The 25,184-nt window shown below is 38.7% G+C and overlaps 1 protein-coding gene across 1 annotated transcript in view; it reads left to right on the top strand.

Moving 5' to 3' along the window:
• The window catches only part of Znrf2 (zinc and ring finger 2), a 72,880-nt gene that overhangs the window by 40,583 nt on the left and 7,113 nt on the right, over positions 1-25,184 (top strand). Inside the window, 3 exon segments of the mRNA XM_027429672.2 lie at positions 941-1,036; positions 14,698-14,803; positions 22,913-22,992. Coding sequence (XP_027285473.1) covers positions 941-1,036; positions 14,698-14,803; positions 22,913-22,970 — 260 coding nt within the window. The 3' untranslated portion in view covers positions 22,971-22,992.

Here is a 25,184-nt window from a genome sequence, read left to right as displayed (position 1 = left end):
CAAACCATCTCCAAGTATAGCAACAATAATGTAAACCTCAGGAGTCTTAGATGATAGACCTGCTTTGCTGTTCTCAAAGCTTTTGTGTTCTTTATCAGTGTGTGCTTAAAATATTGGATTGAGTGGAATAGTGCAAAGGGATTGTCATAGTTACTTTTCTAACTATGACATGAAGAGACACCATGATGAAGGCAACATATAGGAGAGTTTGTTGGGGCTTACAGTTTCAGAGGGTGAATCCATTGACCATGGTGGGGAGCATGCCAGCAGTAGGCAGGCATGGCGCTAGAGCAGAAGCCAAGATCTTACAAGCTGAGGCTACAACCTCAAGGCAGAGAGCTTGCTAGGAATGGCATGGGCTTTGACACCTTAGAGCCTCCCCCCTCCCCATTGACACACCTTCTCCAACAAGGCTAATCCACTAATCCTTCCCAAACAGTTCCACCAACTAGGAACCATGCATTCAAACATTAGCTTGTGGGAAACATTCTCATTCAAACCACCACTGGTTCTGTAGCTATAAAGAATGTGACTGCTGGTGTTATCAGAGTGGGAAAGTTAATTTTTACAAAGATGATCAGTAATAGAAAGCTATTTTAACATGAAATCATCTCTCTAGAGAGAGTGTGTTGTGTATTGTAAAAAATCAGAAATGAGGATAACCCATGTAGTTGAATAGATAAGGGAATTTATGATGGAGTTCATTCTTCTCATTTAACTTGATTATTAAGATAATGGGACGACCTTCATACACAGATTTAAGTCATATTGACTTTTAGTCACAACCCCCCTCCAATTGAGTTTACATTAAGTCCTATAGTGTATTATTTAAGCCTAATATTGAAGTTTAAAGTGCTTTTGTTTGGTCTTTCATGACTTTCACAAACTATAATTTGATATTCAGAATAGTTAAATAACCTGGGTTTCCTTTATGTTTTAGGATTTAAGTGCCCCGTATGCTCAAAATTTGTACCCTCAGATGAAATGGATTTGCATCTGGTGATGTGTTTAACAAAGCCAAGAATAACCTATAATGGTAAGTTTGGTGCCTTAAAAATCACATTGTAATTTAATATTACCATAAATGATGTGAATTTCATGTTTGAAGCGAAATTTAGTTGCCAGGGAAGGACTCAAATTCTCATCTTAAGATACCTTTATATGTGTTAAAAATCTGTTAATTAGGGCCGAGCGCTGTTGTCTCACGCCTTTAATCCCAGCACTTGGGAGGCAGAGGCAGGTGAATCTCTGTGAGTTTGAGGCCAGCCTGGTCTACAGAGCGAGTGCCAGGATAGGCTCCAAAATTACACAGAGAAACCCTGTCTTGAAACCCCCCCCCAAAAAAAAAATCTGTTAATTAGGTTATATCTATTAATAAGTGAAAATAAATTCATTTTCCAAGAGAGTTAATGGTAAGAGTGGTATTATCTTATTTTTCGTTTAGCTCCTAATATCTGACTTAATGACAAATAAATGTCTTTTCTATAGTTAGTTTTTTCTTTTTGGTTTTTGTTGTTGTTGTTGTTTTGGTAATAGGACACATTAGATGCCCTGGAAAATTCCACTGGAACACAGGAGAGATTGGGAATGAAAAAGGCAAATGATGTTAGCATAAAAATAGTCTTGGCTTTGTTCAATGAAAAGGATGGCCAAGACTCCCTCACCTCTCTCCCTACTCAAGAAGATTTTTGGATTACACTTGAAAACTCCTATGCCTGAATAAAATCTTTTTTAAGTTAGTCCTAAAGAAAAAGTAATTTGTTCAGAAAAACAGTTGTGCTTAAGAATATATAAGAAGTGAAGAACCAGAGAGATTTTTTTCTGTGGCTAAGAACACTTGTTGCTCTTACAGAGGTCCTGGGTTCAATTCCCAGCACCCACATGGGAGCTTACAACTCTGTAACTCCAGTTTCAAGGGCCCTAACACCCCCTTCTGGCCCCTGTGGGCACTGCACACATGTGGTGCACAGATACACATGTAGGCAAAGCACCTATACACATAAAAATAATTAACTCTTAAACAAATCTATAATAAATGATACATTGTTAACAGTGGAAATAAAGTTTATTCATAAATCTAGTAGATAGACAACTAATGGGAGAAAATAAATGTAGGAAGTAGAGACTGAAACTTTACTGTTACCATTATCTGTCTCTGAACCCACAGATAAATTTCATTTTTGTGCTAACTGCTTTAGGTCTGGTATGTTGGGCCAGGGTATTCTCTCCTGACCCTAGTAATAGAGTCTTTGGTATCATCAAAGAACAAGTAGAATAATTTCGGGAATTAAAAATCAAATAATTCCTCCTGGCTTCAGGGATTTTGTGGTGTCTGCCTGTAAATAACTTTAGCATAGCCAAGACTGAAGCCACCCTGGGCTATTTATGTATTGAGACCTTGTCTCTGGATGAAAAGAAATAAGTAAATAGAGGAGCTTAGTGCAGACCTAAATGCCATTAAGGAAAGAAAACAAAACAAAAGGAGAAAAGACATCGGAGGCTTAGACATAAAGTGAATAGTATTAGTAGGAACACTGATAATTGGAAAATTCTGGTGAAAGACTCAGTTTCGCAATGACATTTTGGGCACTTACAGGTTAAGACACTGTGCTAAGTGCTTTAATCCAGTAAATAAGACAGGTAGAGCTTACGGTCTCTCAAGAATCAATGAGATGAATATATGTTTGGATAACTTTGCCATGTGATTTAGGATGGTAGTCTCTCTAGCCTCAACATCACAGCGGTGAAAAGTATTTCTTTCCATTCATTTACCAGTGTATAAATGGAAATAGCTTCTGGCAATTACTTTGAATAGCAAATGTATTGGTTATGTCCTAACCTTTTTACCTGATGGAATTGTCTTCTTTACGTAAGATGGTTGAAGTTCATTTACTTAAAATTCTCATTTAAGTTCAGAATTTGAGACTAAAAGTGGATAGTTTTGTTTCTGTACTTGCTCAATTGTTCTGCCATTACACTTCATAATTATGATATATATATATATATATATATATATATATATATATATATATAACTTGTCCTTTAATGTTAACCCTGGCTTTTAAAAAATTGCAGCTACATTTCATTGAATTAAAAAGCATAATGTATTTGCACATAACCATAATATTTTGTGATTTAATTTTTTTATATCTAGAACACTACGAAAATGTTCTGATATCTGACAGCTTTTCATTTCCTGATTTAACTGTTTTAAGTTATTAAACTTGTGTACTAGGTTGTCTCAAAATATAACTAAATACAGTGGGCTCTTGTCTTGGTGAGTGCTAAGCCAGTGAATACAACCTAAAGACAAAGAATGGAGAGAGGCCTATGGTTTGCAGCAAGTAAGGAGAGCACTGGGATTATTACCAAAGCAGTGTCCTCTTGTGGTGTGGGGGTCTTCAGGGCAGCCTATTTAGTACTATAAAGGAACAAGTTTACTCTAGGTTGCCTGTGCGAATGAGTCAGAGTGACTGTGGCCTTGGCGAGTCCTCTAAATTTTCCTGTGATTTTTAACTGAAAAACAAAACAAAGTCACTTAAAAGGCATATTAGCAGTCTTTTTATAAAAACAGCAACCTTCTCCTCAGGTGTTAAGAGTTTGCCTCTAACGCCCCCTATGTAGCATGAATTCTAACTGGCTAATAATAAAAACTTGGTGTCAGGTGGTGGAAGCTGAAAGATCAGAGAAGCAAAGCTGCCAGCCACTAGAGAGTTCTTACCTCTGCCAATGCTTAGACCAAAGGCGCCATCCTGTCCTCAGACTGCAGACTGCACCTCCTTAATGCTGGGATTAAAAGCTGTCACTGCAAGTGATGGAATCACCTTTGTGTGAGTTCTGTTTCTCTTTTAGACAGGATTAATTTTGTGTAGCCCAGGGTGGCCTCTGTCTCCTGAGTGCTGGGCTTAACTAGGGTGTCTAGCTCTGCGCTCTGATCCTCAGGCAAACTTTGTTAGATCATAAAATATCACCACATTCCTGTACTACTTAGTAGTTATTGATAACCCCCTTCTCTGTCTCTCCCTCTCTTCCTCTCTCTTCCTCTCTCTCTCTCTCCCTCTCTCCCTCCCTCCCTCCCTCCCTCCCCCCCTCTCTCTCCCTCCCTTCCTCCCCCTCCCTCTCCCTCCCTCCCTCCCTCTCCCCCTCCCTCCCTCCCTCCCTCCCTAGGTCTGTCTATAAACATTTACAGCAAGAAGCAAAAAATCCATAAATCTTACGTAGCCTTTGATTGTAAAACTAGCCTCTGGACTGTGATGACACACAGGTGAATGAAGAAGGGTGTCTTTGGCTGTTCATCGGGTGGCACATTGGCAGAGTTCCTCTCTGTCTTGGGTGTGGGGATTCTGTGTTAAGCCCTGCCCCAGAATACCATGTGTCACATTGGTGGTGAGTCTGATTGGAAATGGTCTTTTTAATGCCTAAGTAAAGCATCTGTTATGTTACCATGAAGTTTAGAGCAAGCGAGTCAGAGACTCTGAGGCTGCATCTTTTTGTTCCCAAGACTATAGTTCTGTTTTTGAATTCCTAAGTGTTGTCAACAACTCAACTGGATTGGGCCTCTAAATCCTGTTAATGCATAAACAAGTATGATACACTTAGTAAGTTGTGCAGACTTCCAGAGGTAGCTAGATCTGAAAAATTTAAATTTATTTGTGAAGTATATATTACCTATCTACAAAAATTCACAATTTGAATAGTCAGGCTTATTTTCACACAGCTGTATTTATAGAGGAACCTCTGAGAGAGGGCGAGTTCCAGACATTTGATTGTAAACTGATGACTCAGCTTGAGATTCATCCAGCAGAGACACTGTACATGCTTCTGTCAGGGAACCTGTCTGTCTACATTTGTTTAGGTGCAGAGAACCTATGTCCTTGGTGTCTGGATTTATTCCTGTGTTGGGGTTAAGAATGGCAGTTCTCCATGCTAACTGTTACTGGTTTTGTTAGTCAGCTTTTCAATGATTGTGACAAAAATATCCAAGCAGCCACCTTAAAATTTGGAGGTTGATTTGACCCCTGCTTTAGGTATGATTCTTTGGCTCCAGTAGCACCGCAGCTTGGGGACCAAGCACTGGCATACAGCTGATGGACATTTCAGAACCAGATCTAGTGCTGTCTTCAGTGGGTCTGGATTTTGTGGGCATGTGTCATCTGAAAGTGAATTGTTACCAAGCTCTCTGTGTGCTTATCCTTGTCCTTCTGAATCACTTGTAACTGTAGGGCATGCCATTTTTTCTAACTTAGTGATAATCAGCTGAGTGGGTGCTTGCTTTGAACTTGAGTAATGTGTGTGTCATTTTCTTTTAAAACAAAAAGCTGCTTAATTTATTAAATTTATTTAAATTTATTTTTGAAACAATCTGTAGCCTAGGCTGGCTTTAAACTTACTAACTTCTTGCCTTGGCCTCTGCAAGTGTTAAGATTCTGGGCTTCTTTTTTGTTTGTTATTAAGATTGTGTTGATAGATTTTTTTTTCTAATGGTCTAATAAGTTGTGTTGATAGATTTTTTTTTTCTAATGGTCTAATTAAGTTGTGTTGATTTCTTTATTGCTGGATTTTTACATTTGATCACGGAATATTTAAAAACCACTGCTATTGAGGTTACATACAAGCAAAGATAATTCACCAGAGACTTCTTTTGCTCTGAAGTCTGTAATTCAGGAAGTTCTGCTGTTTCATTAGCTTCAACACCACGGTAGAAACCACCCATTCCTGAAGACTACTGACAGGTTCATCAGTCCAGTCATATTTACTACTTCCTCAAAGCATTTGGGAATTTTGTTTGAAAATAACCCTTTTCTATACCTAAGTGCAGTGGAGCAAGTTAGGTAATGACAGCACCCTGGAGATGGGGGCAGGGGAAGCAGGATTGCAGGCCAGCCTGGGCTACATGAGACCCTTCTTCAACTACCCAAAAGTATAAGCAATAATATTTTCCTCTAAACTTTATATTTCATCAGTATAGCATTTCCTATACCATTTTCTCACATTTTTTACCCTTTAAAATATCTTTGCTTATATTTTTATTTTTATTGTAATACATGTTTTTGTACTTTAAGCAAGCTAAAATATTTAATTGATAGTTTCAAAGAAGATAATAGTTTAAATAAAGCTAAATTTATTAATGCTAAGTATGGAAGAGCATTTTTATTCTCTATATTTTAATAATAAACATTTTAAAAATAAAATTTTAATATCTTTACCAACTTAATATACTTTATTCCTTTTGCTAATTTTAAAGGTAATTTTGGTAGATATAGTGGGAAGTGATTTTGATTTTGATATTAGAGTGCTGTCCATACCACTCTGTTTTTTAAATTTATTGATTACTTGTGGTTAAGTAGATCATTGCTTTCTGTAAATTATTATTATTAATAAGCTGTCATATTCGTGTCAGTTGTTAACCTGACACAAGCCTAGAGTCACCCGGGAAGAGGGAACCTCACTGAAGAGTTGCCTTGATGAGGTTGATCTACAGCCTTGTCTCTGGGGCATGTTCTTTATGTTAATAGATAAAGTGGGCTGAGCCATCAACCTGTGTTGAATTAAAAGTAGCTGAGGAACTAGCTATTAACCCTTAACTGCTTTGTTTCCCAGCATCCACATGGCAGCTCATAACTCTCTGTAACTCCAGTTCCAGGGGGATCTGAGGTCCTCTCCTGACCTTTTTGGGCACCAGGCACACACATGGTGCACAGACATATATGCAGGCAAAACATTCATGTACATAAAAACAGATTTTTCAAAAAGTAGCTAAATGTGAACCCTTGAACAAGACAGTGAGCCTCATTTCTCCTTGGTCTGTACTTTATTTCCTACTTGATTTTGAGTTCCTTCCTTAACTTGTCTCAGAGATAGATTGTGACCTGAAAGTATAATCCAAATAAATACTTTTACCCCTGAGTTTCTCTCAAAGTGTGTCACAGCAACAGAAGCAGCTAGAACATAAGTGAAGTGTGTTTTCTATGGAGTGAAAAAGATCTTCTGCGATGTTGTTGTTGTTTGTTTCAGATAGACTCTCACTGGGTATCCCTGACTGGCTTGTTACTTGCTATGCAGACCATGTAGTGCTCAGACTCAGATGTGCCTGCCTGTGTTACCTGCCTGTCATACCTGGCTTCTTCAGCAGCTTATTAATACATAAATTGAATATTGGTTGTATTACGGAAATATTCTGTATTGCTCTGGAAATTTTATATATTTTGTATATGTGTACATGTTCATATATGTGCAGGTGTTTTTACACATGTATGCATGCATATAGAGGCCAAAGTTATGTTCTCTTCTATTATTTGATGTCCGTTCTTACCTTTTGAGATGGGGTCTTAATGTAACTCATCAATTTAGACTAGCTGACCAGAGATCTCCAGGGATCAGCTGTCTCTAACTGACTGACTCTGGGGTTACAGATACATGCCACCAGGCCCTGCTTGTACATGGGTGTTAAAACCCAAATCAAGCCATTATGCTTGTACACTGAGCTCTTTGCCCACTGAACCACCTCTTAGCCTTTGGCTCGGTATATTTCATAGGTATGTTATTTGCATAAATATTATGCAGTTTATTTGAGCATTTCTTTTTGTATTATAACTTTTTAAAGACAGGTCTCATGTAGCTGAAGCAGGACTTGAATTCACTGTGTAGCTAGATCTGTACTTGAACACACCCCCCAGCCCCTCCCCAATCCACTCTTGAACTGTCGAGATTGCCAGTTACACACAGTTGTGTTTGGATCTTTTATGCTATATTTTTGGTTTATTGTGTATGAGTGTTTGCCTGCATATTTATGTGTACCACATGCATGTCTGGTGCCCACAGAGCTCAGAAGATGGCACTGTAGTCTATGGAACTGGAATTGTCAATGGTATGTGCTGGGATCTGCATCCAGGTCGTCTTCAAGAGCAAGTGCTCTCAACTGCTGAGCCATCTTTCTAGTCTCTAGTGCTGTATATTTTCACTCTGTCTCATATAACGCTTTAGCCATGTTCTGTTTTAATGTCATCATTTGACGGTGATGATGATTTTGCAGTACTATGGATCACAACCCAGTTTGTTCATAACAAGCAAGTGCTCTACCCCAGTCATCTGATACTATTTTGGTTTATGCTTTTCAACCTATTAATGCTTTGTTTACCTCCTTTACTTTGCCATAACCAGTTAACCTGCTACAGTTGTGTGAACTCTGGTAGAACATGTAAACCTCTGATTTGGGCTCAGAATCAAAGGATTCTGTTACTCATGAAGTAACAGCAGCCAGAAAAGCCTTTCATCTGTCCTTAAGCCTTGAGTCCCTGTCAGTAGCTGGTGAGAGTCAGTGAGCTGCGGTGATGAGGAGGCACTCAAGGCAGCTGGGCCTTGCTTGAGGCCCAGCTCCCCTTAGCTCCGGAGCCGACACTTTCTCTCTGCTGTACCTTTGCTCTTGAAGAGGTGCCCCAAGGGCACAGAAATACCAGTTTAGAACCCAGGGAGAATGGCCTTTTGCCTGCTGTCTTTGTTCTTACTCCTTTTTAAAATTAACTTTTCTTTTTGAATGGGTATGTTTGCATGATTACAATGCAGAGACAGAGAATATCCAGTGAAAAGTCTCCTCTCACCTTAGCAAGCCCCAGTCCTCTCCAGAGGTGGCTTGAATTTCTTAGGCTCCTTCCAGCCAAGAGAGATAATTTGTTGTTTTTGTTTTTGCAGTGAGTGTAAAACTCAGGGAATGCTCTCTACTGCTATCTGTGTCCCCATTCAAGTTTATACAAACACACGTTCTTTCTACATATACTTTACAGGACCATTCTGTACATAATTCTGAACTTTTATACCTTATGTGTCTTGTAGTCCTAGAGGGATTAGAGTTCTTTTCTGCATTTGTTTTCTCTTCTATTGCTGCATTTCTACAAGTATAGGTACACACATACACTCAGTTTTTAAAAAATTACATTAAACAATACCTTTTCTAAATATATGGTCCTCTTCAGCTTGAGAATTTCATACACTTAAGGTTGTCTAAAATGGCTTTTGGTGTGTGTGTGTGTGTGTGTGTGTGTGTGTGTGTGTGTGTTTTGTGTGTGTGTGTTTTGTGTGTGTGTGTGAGTGTCTCTGTGTGTGTACTGTTAATAATGATATAGACCATTAATTATCTTGGCATAACCTGCCCCATGCCATGTTGAGTACTTGTCAAGTATTAGTCGTGTCTCGATACTGCTTTATGAGGTAGCTGCCACCCCCAAATGTTACTAAATAAACTGGAAGTTTAGAATCTAACCGGAAGCTATCTAAGCTTTACACACAAGGCATGTTTTCTTATGGGATTGGGATTGGTTTTTTGTTTGTTTCTGTATTCAAATTTATTACCATTTTGAGCCCACCCGCATTATAACTTCATTATTTTAAAAGTACATAGTAATAAATTAAGCTTGAAAATCATGTAGATTATAGGTTTTGTGTTTTCAGTAACTGGTCCCCCCACCCCTTTAGTGATTCAAAACAAATGGCCCTAAATCTTAGTTAAAAGCAGTTTGTTCTACTTTTATTTCACATATTCAACATTCCACCCCCCCTTTTTTTTATGAGTAGAGAGTGCCATTTAGGACAACAGCAAATAATTGTGATTTTTGTTTGTTTTCTTTATGTGTGAAAGAAAAGGGGCATAGACTGAAACTTTGGGAGATTAGGAAGTAATTCCACAGTATGCTAATTCCTTAGGTGGCTTGTGGGGCTATTGGCAGCCTATTAGGAATTTACCTTTATTCAGTACTTTGTTTTGAGCTTACATTTAGGTCACTGTGGGAGTGGAAATGTGATTTGAAAATCGTCTTTTCATCCGTTCTGTCCCAGTTTTCCCATTCCAGGCCCAAGTGCATTTTCTTTTGGTCACATTTTCTTGGAGGAGATGTGAAGTTTGAATTTCCAAAATATTTCCAACCATATAATTTTTAAATTATTAAAATTTTGGCTTTTAAGTAGTATTTTGTTGGCTTTTGAGACATATGGACTACATTACTATGGAGTCCAAGCTGGCCTCTAATCCTGTGTGCGAGGGATTTTAGACCAGAGCCACCACTTGAAGCTAAGGAGTTGATGTTACTTTCAGAATGTTTGTAACAGTACAGTTGAAGAGTAGCTGCATGGTTAATAGAATCAATTCCTAGTTATATTTACACAAAAGAAAACATACACATGCTGACTTTGGTGGTGTGGAGGCAGAGAAGCTAGTAAAGCCTAGGTGGTCCAAGAATAGGGTTCTGAAAGGGATAAGAACCAACACACACCAGGGATTTCCAGTGTGAGGCACACTAAGAAAGGCTGATACTTTTATTGATATATTTAACTTAAAAATCAGCATCACTTTGTTAAATATTTATAAGCTGTGTTACAGTATTTGAGTTAAACCACAGCTTGTGGATCTGAAATGTCAAATATTAGCATTAACTCCTTTTAAACTAATTAAGAGTTAATATCTGAAAATATTAATAAGAGAGCCCCCACTTTTCATTATTTGAGTAATTGCTTTTTACTAATATTGTGACTTTTTTTTAATTCTTGATTTTTCTAGGGACTATTTCACATTTCAGCTGCTTTTGTTTTCTTCTGCTATCATTGAGGGTTCAAGGAAGCGTAACCCTTCAGGTAAAACTCCTGACCCGTGATAGCGCTCGGCATCGTGCTGCCTGGAAAGATGAACTCCTGTTTGGATGCTTGTCTGGAAGGGACTGTGCTGATTTAGACTTGTGCATGGAGTCCTGGCTGCCTGACACTCGGCCTTGGTTTTGTTTTGGCTTTTGGAGATTTATGGCTGTCTGCTTTTCTTCATGTTGTCTTGATCCACAATAACTATATGGATATGTGCTTGGACCTGCTAAATATTTAATTTTGCATAGTTGGCTGCTTGAATTGTAAGTAATCTCTTTGGACAATGCAAACTTAAAGAGCTTGAGAAGCTGTAAGTGAAATACCAATTTACAGAAGCTTATGGTTAGCTTTGAAATGTATGTTTATTAGCTATTATATATTTTGAGGTTTGATATTTTACCACAAGCAAAGCTGAAAATTCAAGAGCTGGTGCCATTCTGTATGTGGCCACTGTAGATAGCACAGATAATACTGCTTCTTTTATAATAAAACCTGTTGTTGGCCAGAATTGCTTTAAGCTGTTGCAGCAGTGGAGTGTGAGCGTTTTGAACTACCGCCTTTACAATGTATGAGTAACTCCTGACGGTGAAGTGGGAACAGGGGCTGGGGAGAGATGGTAGTTACAGGTGTCCTGCTCTTACAGAAGACCCCGGGTCAATTCCTAGCACCTATATCAGGCAGCTCACAACTGCTTGTGCCTCCAACTCTGGGGATCCAACACCTCTGACCTGAGGGCACTAGCAGGCACAGAGTTCTAAAAGAAGCTAAAAAAGAAAGAAAGAATACTTTCTCTAAATATGTGGTCCTCTCTAGCTTGAGTATTTCATACACTTACGTTTGTTCTAAAATTGTTCATTTGTTTCAATATTTATGCTACTTTAATTTGAAGGTTTTTTTAAAATGAAGTGAAATTATTCCTTAGAGCAAAATTCATGCAATAAGTAAAAACGTACTAAATTAGCTAACCTAAATCCAAGTTTGGTCCTAGAACACAAGTGCTTCTGTTAAGTTACTTAACTTCCTCAAGCTTTTTTGCTCATGTGTAAATGTAGATAACAATCTATTCTGTATAAGATTAACATAAAATACAAGTAAGTCCAAAAGAATGTAATAAAGTGCCAGTTTGTATTGCCTTCTGTGCGTGAAACCACGGTATATGCCATATTGGGCACAGTCATTTGCGTGGTGTTCTATTCTGGCTATTGGAATGGGTGTATAAAGAAGGCTAGGTCAGGAGTATCTCAGGTGATCCTGGTCAACATAGATTTCTCTGAACAACTGGTGTATCAGGATGAGGAGGAAAAAGAATAGGATGCTAATTTGGCTTTGTTTTTTGAAGAAGTCCATAAAGTATTCCCTACTAATAAAACAGATTTCATGTAGTGTTTTGTAACTTACATAGTACAATTTTAAGATTTTTTTTTCTTTCTTATTATGGTAGCTCTTTCTTTCTTTTTTTTTCATTGTTTTTATTTTTTTCATTTTTTTATTTGAATTACAAACAAGATTGAATTACATGACAATCCCAGTTCCCTTCTCCCTCCATTCCTCCCCTACCACCCCCCCAACTAAAACCCTACCTGTCACACACCCTTTCTTCTAATCTACACCTGACTCAACCTTTCTGCTCCCTCATGACCTCTGCATCCTTCCTCTTCTTCCCAGTGTTTTGAGTACATTTCCTATGTTAATACTAAAGACAAGTAATAGGGATGTTTCAGAGGTTGACTTAGTCAAATTACTAGCAAAATGGAAATCTGTATTAAGTTTTCAGTTTTCAACATTTTAATTTAGTTTTGTTTTTTGTTTTTGAGACAGGACCTCACTTATATGTAGTCCAGACTATCCTCAAACTCACCATTGTAGACCAGGTTCGCCTCGAACTCATGGAAGATACTCTTGCCTCTGCCTCCCAAGTGCTGTGAGTAGAGGCATGTGCCACCGTGCCCAACCCATAAACTTTTTCTGGGTGGTCTCACCCCCTCCCCCATTTCTCACGGTGTACCATAGTTGTCCTTGAATAACTCCTCCCGTCTTGGCCTATTGAGTGTGGTTATAGGACTGTCACCATGCCCAGCTGGACTTCAGATCCCATGCACTTCCTATTTTGACCTGCTGTTCCTGCCCCATCCCTTCTTTAATGACCTAATGACCGATCAGTCCCCTTTCTGAAGCAGGTGTATATTCCAAAACGCAGAGAAGCTCATGTGTCTGTTTCTGTGTTTAGAATGTACCCCTCAAGGGACTCTGGCATCCCATTATATATTACATATTACATATTATATATTATTAGGAACCAGAAATGTAGAATGGTATACAGTGTACCAGTTCCTCTCTTAACTGCTCCAGATGTGCTAGGTCAGTGATGGACACTTTGAAAAATGCAGCTCAATTTTCACATTGCATGTGATTTGTTTTTAACTGTAAAAATGTTTTATGGGGGGGGACTTCAGATTTTGAAAATCTGAGCATTTTTTCCTTGAGACAGTGATTATGAGGTTTTATTTTAAGAATGAACATATTCTAACTTAGTTGCTTACCAGATTACATTTGAGCATTGAGTAGCTGGAGTGTTAACATTGGCTTTGAATTGTCTGATAGAGTTTTACAGGAAGCTAGCTGTTCCCAGCAGAGATTGACCTTTGACTGTAAGTTTCTGTCTGGGGTGTTTGTGTGGGTACGCCTGTCTTGATACTGCAAGTACAGTTGCCATTGTACTGGAGCTGAATAGAATTAAAGATCACAATAACTGGCTTTAATACAGCATTCAGAATTAAGGTAGACAGTATCTGAGCATTCAGACTTGTACCCGTCAAGTTAAAAGAGCATTATAGAGAATCCTTAAAATGTAATTCTTATTCTTAACTCTTAGAGTCTTAAAATATAATTTTATAGATTGGATTTGCCATTATTATATGAGTTTTATAGGTAGAATAAAATACTATTTATAAATAAAAATGTTAGTTAGATGTTTTAGCTTTAATAAATACTAAAATTATCATGGCAGAGTATTTTTAAAATACTTATTATAATAAAGAAATGAGACTTGGTTATAGGTTGGCCTAGAAATGTTAGAAGTCAGTTGTTTTTCTTTGAACCATATATTCAGAGCATGTTAAAGTTCTACATATTTCTATTTCATGTTGAAGCTGTTATGTGGAGTTACAGGAAAATGGTTTTCAAATGCTCATCTCATTTGTCTTATTTTGTGATGAGACTTGGGAGTTATTTCCTACAGAAGTCTGGGTGCATTGTCAGTCATCTAGGAGAGACTGATGTTTTAAGATCAACATGTGCTGCAGTTTTGCTTGCTTTTAATTGTTTCTTTTTGAGACAGCGTCTGTGTATGACCCAGGCTAACCTTCAACTTGCAGTCCTCCTGCCTAAGCTTTCTGTGTGCTAGGATTGTGTGTCATCACTTATTTTTCTTACTTGTGTTATATAAAACCAATCTTATAATTATTTATGGGTTGCATAAGAAGTAGTGCTTCAGTTTCAAAGCTTACTAGAAAATTCATTTGCAGTTTTCAAATTGATTTGTCTTTGTGGATAAAATCTACATGGTAGGAATATACTATTTTTTTTAAAAAAATTGCAAACTTTTACAAAGTGTTTCTTCTCTGTTTTGCAATGTTGGGGAAGAAACCCATCATCTTTTGCTCTCCCTGCTGCCTTATTTGTTTAGTGCTTTAACTGTAAATTGGGTCCTTAAAAGATAGGCTAGACACAAAGACTTCACTGGAGATAAAGAAAAGGGGCAAGGAGGAGTCAGAAAGGAACGCCGCTCTAATTTCGGGAGAAAACACAAAGGGAAAGGCTTGGGTCCAGCAAGGGTTGACTTTTTTTGGATTAGAATCTTGTGTAAGTTGAGAACTTGTATCGTCTGTCCTTGCTTCCTCTTACGCCTCAGTGAAATGGGAATGTGAGGCGTCTTGATTTGATGAGCGGCACTCAGTGTGAGCAGCACTTTGAGCACAGGTGCTGAGTTTGATATAGTAGTACCGTGTGGTAAGTCATTCTCTGGTGGCTTTGGTGTTGAGCTCGTCTTGTACTGAAGTCATTTTTTCTTCACAGAGGATGTGCTGAGTAAAGATGCTGGGGAATGTGCAATATGCCTCGAAGAGCTGCAGCAGGGAGACACCATAGCGCGACTGCCTTGCCTGTGTGTATATCATAAAGGGTGAGTTAGTGCTGCTTTAACTAAGCTAGTGATTATTCTCTGTTTCAAACATTGTAGTTAAGGCTAAAAGGTTTCTTCATTCAAACTCTTCTGCTCAATTTAGAATCCCAATTACATCCCTCCGACCTCCCCTTCTCCCCTTTGCTCAGAACAGACATCTATAGTATCTAAAAGACTGCCATTTTTAAAGCACTCAGTGTGGTGCAGATGTTTTCAGCTAGGTCAGCAGGTGGTCTGTGTAAGCCTAGCAGCCACTTGACTTTACAGCTGGGAAATGAGACATTAAGGAGTTTCTTTCTCCAGGCCTCTATTTCTAGCAAATGGCAAGCCGAGATTTCAACAGACGGAATTCCAGGAGATTGACTCCAAAGCCCATCTGGTCTTTTGTATGTTCTTTTTGCTTTCAGAATAATACAGAACAATTTTTAGTTTACAAAGCAAAGCTAGACATGGTAGGGCACTTCTTTAATCACAGCTTTCGAGGCAGAGGCAGGTGGGTCTCTGAATTACTGGCCAGCCTGGTCTATAGAGAGAGACCCTGTTGCAAAAACAGCCACAACTTAAGGTAGCAGCCACATAAAGAATAGAAAGCTGGAGACTGGAGAGTCGGCTCAGGTGTTAGGAGCACATCCTGGTCAGCTCAGTTCCCAGCACCTGTGTCAAGCAGTTCATAGCCACCTGTAACTCCAGCTTTGGGGGAGGGTATAGGCAGTGGGGTCCAACACCTCTGGCCTCAGAGGGCACCAGCACTCAAATGCACATGTCTACACATATACACACAAGAGAAATAATGAAATGCATTTAAATTATAATTACTTAAGAATGGAGGGAGATAGCAAAAACATAGAGAAATCAGAGTAAATAATTTTAAATAAGGAGACAAAAATGAATCCAAACATACCAGTAATTGTATGTATAAGAATAAATTGAAAGTAGGTGAAATATTAGAATATGGTATTGATAAGCAACATGCTTTAAAGGTACAGACAAATACGGAATTAAAAGGATAAAGAACTATATCCAGGCACTAACAACTAAACTAGCAATATGTACCAACATCACACAAAGTAAACCATCAAAGGAAGCATTACGTAGAATAGAGTTGCTGAAAATTCTTCTTGATGATCTGTGTTAACATATAAATTGTTAGAAAAAACTGATAGCTATGTTATCATAATGGAAAATTCTTAAATTTTCCTGACTAAATAAGTAAAATAAACAAGTCACGATACAGAAAAATCGAGCCATTTCAGCTCGCCAAGTTTTGATTTTGTTTGGTTTTTGTACATAGTCTGTAACTTCATGGCCCAGGATAGCTTCAAAGTTCCCATGTAGCTTGGGCTGTCCTCACACTTGTCCCTCCCTCAGCCTCCTGGGAGCAGGTGGTTTCGATGTACTCCTGTGCCCGGCTGCCAGCTTTCCAGTCTCTTCTCATTTCTTGGTACTGGAGATAGAATTCGGGGCCTTGCAAGAACTAAGCCATTCTTTACCACTAAGCTGCATCCCCAGTCCTGTGGTTCATCTGATGAGTGCATACATTGCCCTGTCAAGGACACAAAGAATGTTCTAGAAATCACTTGTGTTTTAATCCATAAAACATCTCTGCAGACTCTTACAACTGACACCATGCAGAACTCTGACAGGCATTGGACATCAGGAATGACAACAGAACTCATTCTTAGATATCCTTTTAAATAACATATAAATCATAAGGGAACTTGGGAAATCACTGTAACTGGACAGTGATGAACAGTCTGGACATGGGCCAAGAGTGAGTAATTGGAAGATTTCAGAGTAGACTGTGGGAGTCATCAGAGCAGCAGCAGACAGAGAAGATGCTGGATAAAAAGGATGTCCTAAAGTTGAAAATAATTCTTCAGAAAAACTATAACAGAATGTCTCCAGAAGGAGAAAATAGAAAAGGGCATAATTTGCTACAAATTAAGAATAAGTGGAAAACTCACTACTAATATTCTTGGATTTAGAATTTTAACAAATGGACAATTTTCTTAAACATTTAATTTTATAAATAATGATTAAAAACTTTGAAACCTCAACTACTGACTGCTGTAAGAAGTTAAGACTAACCCTGAAAAATGGCAAACATTGATTGGAGAAAAGCAAACAAGCCCTAAAGCAGACCTTCAGAGATGGTTTGACAGTGAGTTCTGCTGTGCAGAGATTTGACACCAGACAGAGACCATGAGCAAAGGAACCTTAAGTGCAAAAACCCAAATTTAACAATGCCTGTCTAAAATCGTGTGTCGTGCTAAGGATAAGCTCAGTGGAGAAGCACTTGCTTTAGGTTCTGAAGCCAACTACCAATAATAACACACTCATACACAGAATAAACAAACAAAGGAGCGAATGAAATTCTACCTCAAAACCAAATTGGATTTATGCTAGGGATGAACAGATCTATAAGATGAGACCATTAACCAGTAAATGAGGAAGCTCTAAGGAAAAGGCTGTGTGTGTTCATGACCTTTAAAACAAAATTCTCAGGCTACAGAATAGGTGACTTATTAGAACTGGGCCAGTGAAGTGGATCAACAGGTAAAGGCAATGGCTGCCAGGCTTGACAAGTCACGCTTGCTCCTCCAGACCCACATGGCAGAGAGAGAGAACCAGCATGATAACCATGTGCTGTCTTCTGCCTCTACATGCACACCAGGGTACCTGCATACATACACACATGCACATACATGGATGGGTAGACAGACGGGCTGACTCACAGACAGACGGATAGGGAATAAAAATTATTAAAATCAATGAGAGTTTATTGGGTTGCCAGATAGGTGATGTACATATGGAAATTGATGCCTTCATGTCCCATAAAGAAAAATAATGAAATAGAATTTTCTTTTAATAGTAAGTAACATTAAAAATAACAGCAAAGGCTACAAAAGCAATAATGTTTTAGGAATAATTTCTAGAAAATACGTATGAGACTTTCGTTTAAAATATTTAAAACTGGGGCTGGAGAGATGGCTCAGAGGTTAAGAGCACTGACTGCTCTTTCAGAGGTCCTGAGTTCAGTTCCCAGCAACCACATAGTAGCTCACAACCATCCGTTATGAGATCTGGTGCCCTCTTCTGGTGTGCACATATACATGGAGGCAGAATGTTGTATACATAATAAATAAATAAAAATCTTTAAAAAAAATATTTAAAACTAAGCTGGGCGTTGGTGGCTCACGCCTTTAATCTCAGCACTCGGGTGGCAGAGGCAGGTGGATCTCTGTAAGGCCAGCCTGGTCTACAGAGCAAGTTCCAGGGCAGCCTCCAAAGCAATACAGAAAAACCCTGTCTCGAAAAAGCAAAACAAAACAAAACTTTAAAGCTATTGAAACATAAGGTATCTAAGATTAATATACGTGTAAATAATATTGTGTATACAAAAACTCAGTATTACAAAAAATAATATTTATACCCTAATTAGCCTGTTTAGTTAATGCGACCCCTATCAAATCTAGTTTCTTGTAACTGAATACAGTGTTTGTAAAACACATGGACCAACAAGTGAAGGGCCAAAGAGCAGTGACCATACTTTTGAAGACTAACCCTGTTAGGATATATGCCCTAAGAGATGCAGAAGTTAAACAGTACAGATAGTCCATAAACACATGATCCTGACTGGGGAGACCACAACAGGGCCATAAGGACATGGATGGAGGCTGCAGCCAGCTCTTCCACTAATTAATTTACTATGTGATTTTAGATGGGTTTTAATTTTCTTGTCTCTGAATGTTTAAGGTAAGGGCAACAGTACAAACTTCATGTAGTTGTGAGGATTTAAATGTGTTAAATTTTGGAAAATGCTGGCACTAAATTAAGTGAAAAAATGCTTTGATTCTAGGCAGTGTTACAGTGTCATAGACAGTATTCTGTTGATGAGTGGTGTTGGGATCAATTGGTTATTGATATGGAAAACCAGTTGAATCAGTTTTAAAGTTTGAAATAAAAATTGTAGGTTGTTTGAACAATACCTGTGAAATTCAAAAGTCTAAAGAAGTAGGGAAAAAATAGGAATTGTTTTTGACCTTCTGGTAAGAAATTTCCTTTTGCTTAAGATAATCCCCTTCTTAATAGAAGAAAGGGTATGTGATAGGGTTTTAGTTTGGGGGGGGTGGTAGGGAGGGAGAAGGGAACTGGGATTGTCATATAAATCATTCTTGTTTCTAATTCAAATAACAAAATGATTTAAAAAAAAAAATAAAAGACATCCCCTCCTTCCCTCCATGTCCCCAAAATAAGCTTAAGGATGCTCAAAGGTGGCTGAGCAGCTATAAAAGTACTTGTCTGTTCTTGTCAGTGTTCACATGGTGGCTCAAGTGTCCTGTAACTCCACTTCCAGAGGATCTGACTCCCTCTTCTGACTTCCAAGGGCTCCTGCACACACATGGTGCCCTACATACATACAGACACATACATACAGACACATATATACAGACACATACATACACATAGACAAATTTAAAAGACAAACTTAGCAGATTGCTAGCACTGACTGTTAAAAATTGTAGCATATTTGCATTTGAGATACAAACTAAACTTTGTTGTTGAAATGGCTCTTAACATGAATACAAAAGTTTTGTGTTTGAAATGCACACAGCTCTTTGGTTAGTTGCTGTCGCAGATACTGCTTGCAGTTGGCAGATAGAAGCATGATAGTATGACAACATGGTAATACTCTGGTCCATGTGGTACCTTTTGTAGCACCATAAGTGCTGTTTGTACGGCTGCAGGCGAGAGCACACTTGAGTACAAGCCATGCAGTAATGAAGCGTCGAAGGGCAATTAACCCCCATGGCCCTGCTTGGATCCCATCAGGCTGTGTGTTTCAAAAGAGCCCAGGTCATAGTTTTCAGTTTTATGTGCATTGGCTTTTGTCTTCATGGCCCATCAGTCTGGATTCTTCTTTAATTTACATGATGATAAACTCATTACATTCCAAAAGTACAATATTTATTAGAAATGAACATGTCTTTGTTTTGGTAACAGATTATGTTGTGCAGTCTGCCTTTAATCTGATTTTTCCAATCAAACCTTGTTACTTTGAGTTTATGGTTTTTGTAGAAAGATTTATTCAAAATCACTATACTGTGCCAGGCATGATAGTATCTACCTGTAATCCCAGTATTTGGGAGGCTGAAGTAGAAAGATCTCCAATTTGTGATCAGCATAGCAAGACCATGTTTCAGACCCCTGTCCCCACCCCAAATATATATTGTAACTGAGATAACCTGACTAATAGTAGCTTCTTGAAAATCTGTAAGAAAAAAAAAACCCTATAGAACATTAAAAAATAAAAAGAAGAAGAAATTGTGGCTAGTGAGATAGTTCAATGGGTAAAAGTGCTCATCCCCAAGCCTGACAACCTGATTTTGATGCCCAGGACCCTCAGGTGGAAGGAAAGAGCTCACTCCCGATTGCTTTGGACACCACACAGTCACTAGAGCACACACACATACATGCCCATAAATGAATAAATTGCAATAAAAGATTTTTGAAAAAGAAAAATTGCTAGTAATTAATTCAGTAAAGAGGCATATACTACAATTAGAGTGTATATACCATCAGTCAGCCATTCTACTCTCAAGTCTGCTGCAGAAAAAGTCTAGAGAGAGCAGCTACTGCCCAAAATTTAACACGAAGAGGAAAGAAGGCATCTAAACCAGGATGTGACCCAGCACTGAGAAAGCCTTGCTGTGGCTTTCTAAAAGACCAATTCAAACTATTTAGTGACAAGGTTAATTTATAATTTTCGTGACCTTTCAGAGACGCCATAGATAATTGTGAATGTTTATAGTAAAAGAATAGATAAGTAAATTGTGATATACTTTGTCATTATTTGTTTTGAAATAAGATCTCATCAAGTCTTCTAGGCTGGCCTTAAACCTAAAATGTTGCTGCCTCAGCAACCCAAACAGCTTGTATTATAGGCTTATGCCATCAAATCCATGTGCTATACTTATATAATGGAATACAAATATAAACCACTTTTGAAGAAGGCAAATAAAGCATAATACTTATACTAGCACTAATTTAGGTTTTGAACCATGGGGCAATACTGTATGTTTTTAGAATACATTCCTTTAAGTTATGTGGTAAGACAATGCCTGAGAATATAAAGTACTAAATTCAGAATACTGATTTCCTGTTGGGACTGCTAGGAGAAAGGGGTTTCAGAATCTAATATGGGAGAGTTATTTACTGCCTCTCCCCCCTCCCCCCAGACAGGGTTTCTCTGAGCAATAGCCCTGGCTGTCCTGGAACTCACTTTGTAGACCAGACTGGCCTTGAACTCCTAAGAGATCTGCCTGCCTCTGCCTCACAAGTGCTGGGATTAAAGGCATACTTGCAACATCACTGCCCAGTGCATTTTGCTTTAAGATGTGTTTTTGTAGATGGGAGAGTTTTTTTAGGGTGTAGTGGTATAGACCAGACTAAAAACATGTGGTAACCAAACTGGGGTATGATATTTAGAGTAAATCTAGTCATATCAGGAGTTGCTTTAGTCACTTGGAAGACATGACTATTGAGGTAGTTTACCTTTTTTCTATTACTTTAACCTATAGAGCCACCTTGTCAAGGTATAAGAATAGCATATCTTCATTTACCCCTTCAGCATACTAGCTAACATGGCTTTGTGAACATGTAGATATTAATATGTGCCACCAATGAAAACTCTGAGCAGTTTGAATCCTGCCTTAGTCACTCATATGCTGCTGGCTGAGTTACTTGTCCTTTGTTACCATTTGCCACGGCTCTGTGTAATTGACACATCAGGAGAACAATGTGTACAATTTTTTTTCTTTTTGTACAGTGAGGTAAATGTGTTCTACTGTGCTGACAGTGGACAGCCATTACCTGTCACTACTTGAAATGGGACTGAGAAACTGGATTCTGTTGTTAATTAGACTAATGAATTTAAATAGCTACTGCATTGGACAGTGCAGATCTATATTGGGAATAGTTATGGGCTGTGAAGATAGCTCAGTGAAGTGCTTGCCTTGCAAGAATGAGGACCTGGGTTCAATCTTTGGAACACACACACAAAAGTTAGTGTGGTGCCAAGCACTTAGCATCTAAGTGCTGTGGAGGTGGAGATGGGTGGGTCCCTGGGACTCACTGGACAGCTAGCCTCACTAACCTGATTAGTGAATTCCAGACTAGTGACAGGCCTATTTTTTTGTTTTTTTTTTTTGGGGGGGGGGGAGTAGCATTTAAAAGGTGGGGAGCAGTTGGGGAATGGCCTCCAAGGTGTGTTTCCTTCCCCGTGTATGCACACATACATACACAGGTGTGCACATACATGCACATACACAAACCCAAAGAAAGAGGGTAATTAACATGTTCCCTGTACATAATTTCCAATAAGATCATGAATGTTGTATAAATGGAAATAAATTAGGGTATTTTTGTCTGTGTATATATGGACTGCAGAGCAGGGTGGAATTAAAGGTTCAATAATTACATATAAACATGGGATTTTTTAATGTTATGCAATATTGTCAAGAATTAAAATTTTGAAGCTATTTTTATTACCTTGATAGGCAAGCTGAACAGCCCTGTAACATTTTGAAAAGGAAATGTTTTTGTAACTCTTTTGAATATTAATGAAATGGTAGTTCTTTAAGGAATAGCTACTCATTTATTTATTTATTTGTTTGTTTGTTTGTTTGTTTGTTTGTTTGTTTATTTATTGGGAGGGGTTCGAGACAGGGTTTCTCTGTGTAGCTTTGGAGCCTATCCTGGCACTCGCTCTGGAGACCAGGCTGGCCTCGAACTCACATCGATCCGCCTGCCTCTGCCTCCGCCTCCGTAGTGCTGGGATTAAAGGCGTGTGCCACCAATGCCAGGCCAGTTACTCTTTAAATGTGAAAGTATGTCATAGTATAGTTATTCAAGGATTTCCCCCTTAATAATGTAAAATAACTGAAGTATAATTAACATCTTTTACTGTATTTGTCAGGTGTGATCATTAAAAATACTGTTTTGGTTTTTTTTTCCTTAAAGGCACTAAAGTAGTAGATATTTTTATTTTGACTGTTAAGATACAATTATACATAGGATTTACACTTTTCTGGTTTTGTTCTTTTCTAGCTGCATAGATGAATGGTTTGAAGTAAATAGATCTTGTCCAGAGCACCCTTCAGATTAAGCATCAGATTCCTGTGTTATGGGTAATTGTTTCTTTTTTGTTTTAATTGATTTATAAAATATTATTTTGAATTACTATTTCATGTTCATTTTTTTCAACATTGTGTGTGTGTGTGTGTGTGTGTGTGTGTGCGCGCGCGCGCGCGCGCGCGCGCACACACACACACACACACACACAAACTTTCGAATGTGTGTGAAGGTCAGAGGACAGCCTGCCTGCAGGAATTGGTTCTGTCCCTCTACCATGTGGGTTCCATTAATTGAACTCAGGTTTTGAAGCCATCACCTTTGCTGCTGAGCTCTCTCTCAAGCCCTCATCCATTTTCTCACTGAGGTACATTGCTTGCTTGTTTCAGGTCTGTGTGTTTTCTAGGTATTTTGTAAAACTACTATATAAAAACTCACATTTACAGATACACTAAGGAGGCTAAGAGTTTGCTTGGTGTCAGAATGCGCATAACTGTCATAAGCCCTGGTCTTCTAATTTTCAGCACCAAAAACCACTCCCAAAACAACTGAAAAAAAAAAAAATTAAAGGAACTGTTCTTGACTCTTGTATAGAGTTAGTTATTGAGTAACTAGAATACTCTTGGTACTTAAAAATACATTTGTTTATTTAACTACAGTTTAATACTAGGAGGAAACAAACAGTAAGGCACATGTCATGCCATTTTCCAGGAAGAATTCTTTTGGGTCAGAGAGGTTACCATTCATCAAAGTGTCTGTTGTATACGTACAACTTTTTGCATGTCATTTATATCTGAGTCAGTGATTTAAAGAAAGAGAGCTGAGGACTTGCCGGGAAAGCATGAAGAGCTGAGTTCAGATCCCCAGAACCCATGTGAAAAGCTGGGCAGGTGGTCCACACTGAAATCCTAGTGCTGGGAGCAGAGGTGGGAGGATCCCTGGAGCTTCCTGGCCAGCTAGTCTAGCCTAGTTGGCAACCTCCAGCTTTAGTGAAAGACCCTGTATCAAAAATAAGGTGGAGAGCATTGGAAGAATTTATTGAATCTTAGAATGCTTCAGAGAACTGAGAAAGTCCATGATCAAGGTGGGAACATTATAACTAGCAGTAGACTTGCTGAGCAGCTGTGACTAGACATTGGGAGTGTTGTTCTGGGGTCTTGTTCTCTGCTGTCCTTGCATAATTTCTTGTGCTTTTAGGCTACCTAGGTGCTCATTGTGTGTGTTGGCTAGTTTTATGTCAACTTGACACAAACTAAGGTCAACAGAGAGGAAGGAACCTCAACTAAGAAAATGCCTCCAGAAGATTAGGCTGTAGACAACCCCTTAGGGCAGTTTCTTAATTAGTGATTGATATGAGAGGCCCATCCCATTGTGGTTCTGAGTTTTAGAAGAAAGCAGGCTGAGCAAGCTAGTACCAGCACCCCTCCCTGGCTTCTGCATCAGCTCCTGCTTCCAGGTTCCAGCCCTGTTTGAGTTCATGTCCTGAATTCCTTTGATGATGAACAGTGATGTGGAGGTGTAAGTCAAATAATCTTTCTTCCCCAACTTGCTTTTGATCATGGTGTTTCATCACAGCAATGATAACCATAACCAGAACAGTGGGTAAAAGTGCCTGTCACCAAGCCTGATAACCTGGATTCCATACCTGGGACCCACCTAGTAGGAGAGAACCAATTCCCACATGTTGTTCTTGGACCTCTACCCATGTGCCTGCCTCCACATACAATAAATGATGTAATCAGTATCTCTTGCTCTTTAGCTTGGAAGCCTAGGCATTGAGGTGATACACTCAGGAAACTTGGTTGCCTCATTGGTGAGGATAACTTAATAGATTCTGAAGTGAGAACTGCAGCTGGGTACATGTGAAAGACCATCACCTGGGCACTTAGTAGGACCCTAAATATAAATGGGCTAGTGAGATTTTCTGGCGCAGAGCAGTGGAAAGTAGTGAGGTTGTCCCCGGGCATGTGTGCATCTGTGTTTTTATTTCACTATTTAAAAGGCAAAGATTTTATTGTTTTTGTTTTATGGTGTTGGGAATCAAACCCACGGTCTTGTGTGTGCCAGCAGTTTACACTGAGGTACATCCACAGCCCCCCAAAAGTTTCCTTTTGTCATTGTTGTTGTTTCAGAGCTTAAACTTAAGTTCTGTTCTGGCTGGCTAGGTGATACCCTGCCACTGAGCTGTATCCCTGACCTGAAAACATTTTCTGGATGGCGAGGATTCTTTGAAATACTGTCAAGTGTT

Source organism: Cricetulus griseus, chromosome 8 (genome assembly GCF_003668045.3).
Source record: "Cricetulus griseus strain 17A/GY chromosome 8, alternate assembly CriGri-PICRH-1.0, whole genome shotgun sequence".
Taxonomy (NCBI): Eukaryota; Metazoa; Chordata; class Mammalia; order Rodentia; family Cricetidae; genus Cricetulus; species Cricetulus griseus.
Note: the sequence above shows the minus strand (reverse complement) of the source record. Positions and strands in the feature narration are given on the sequence as shown.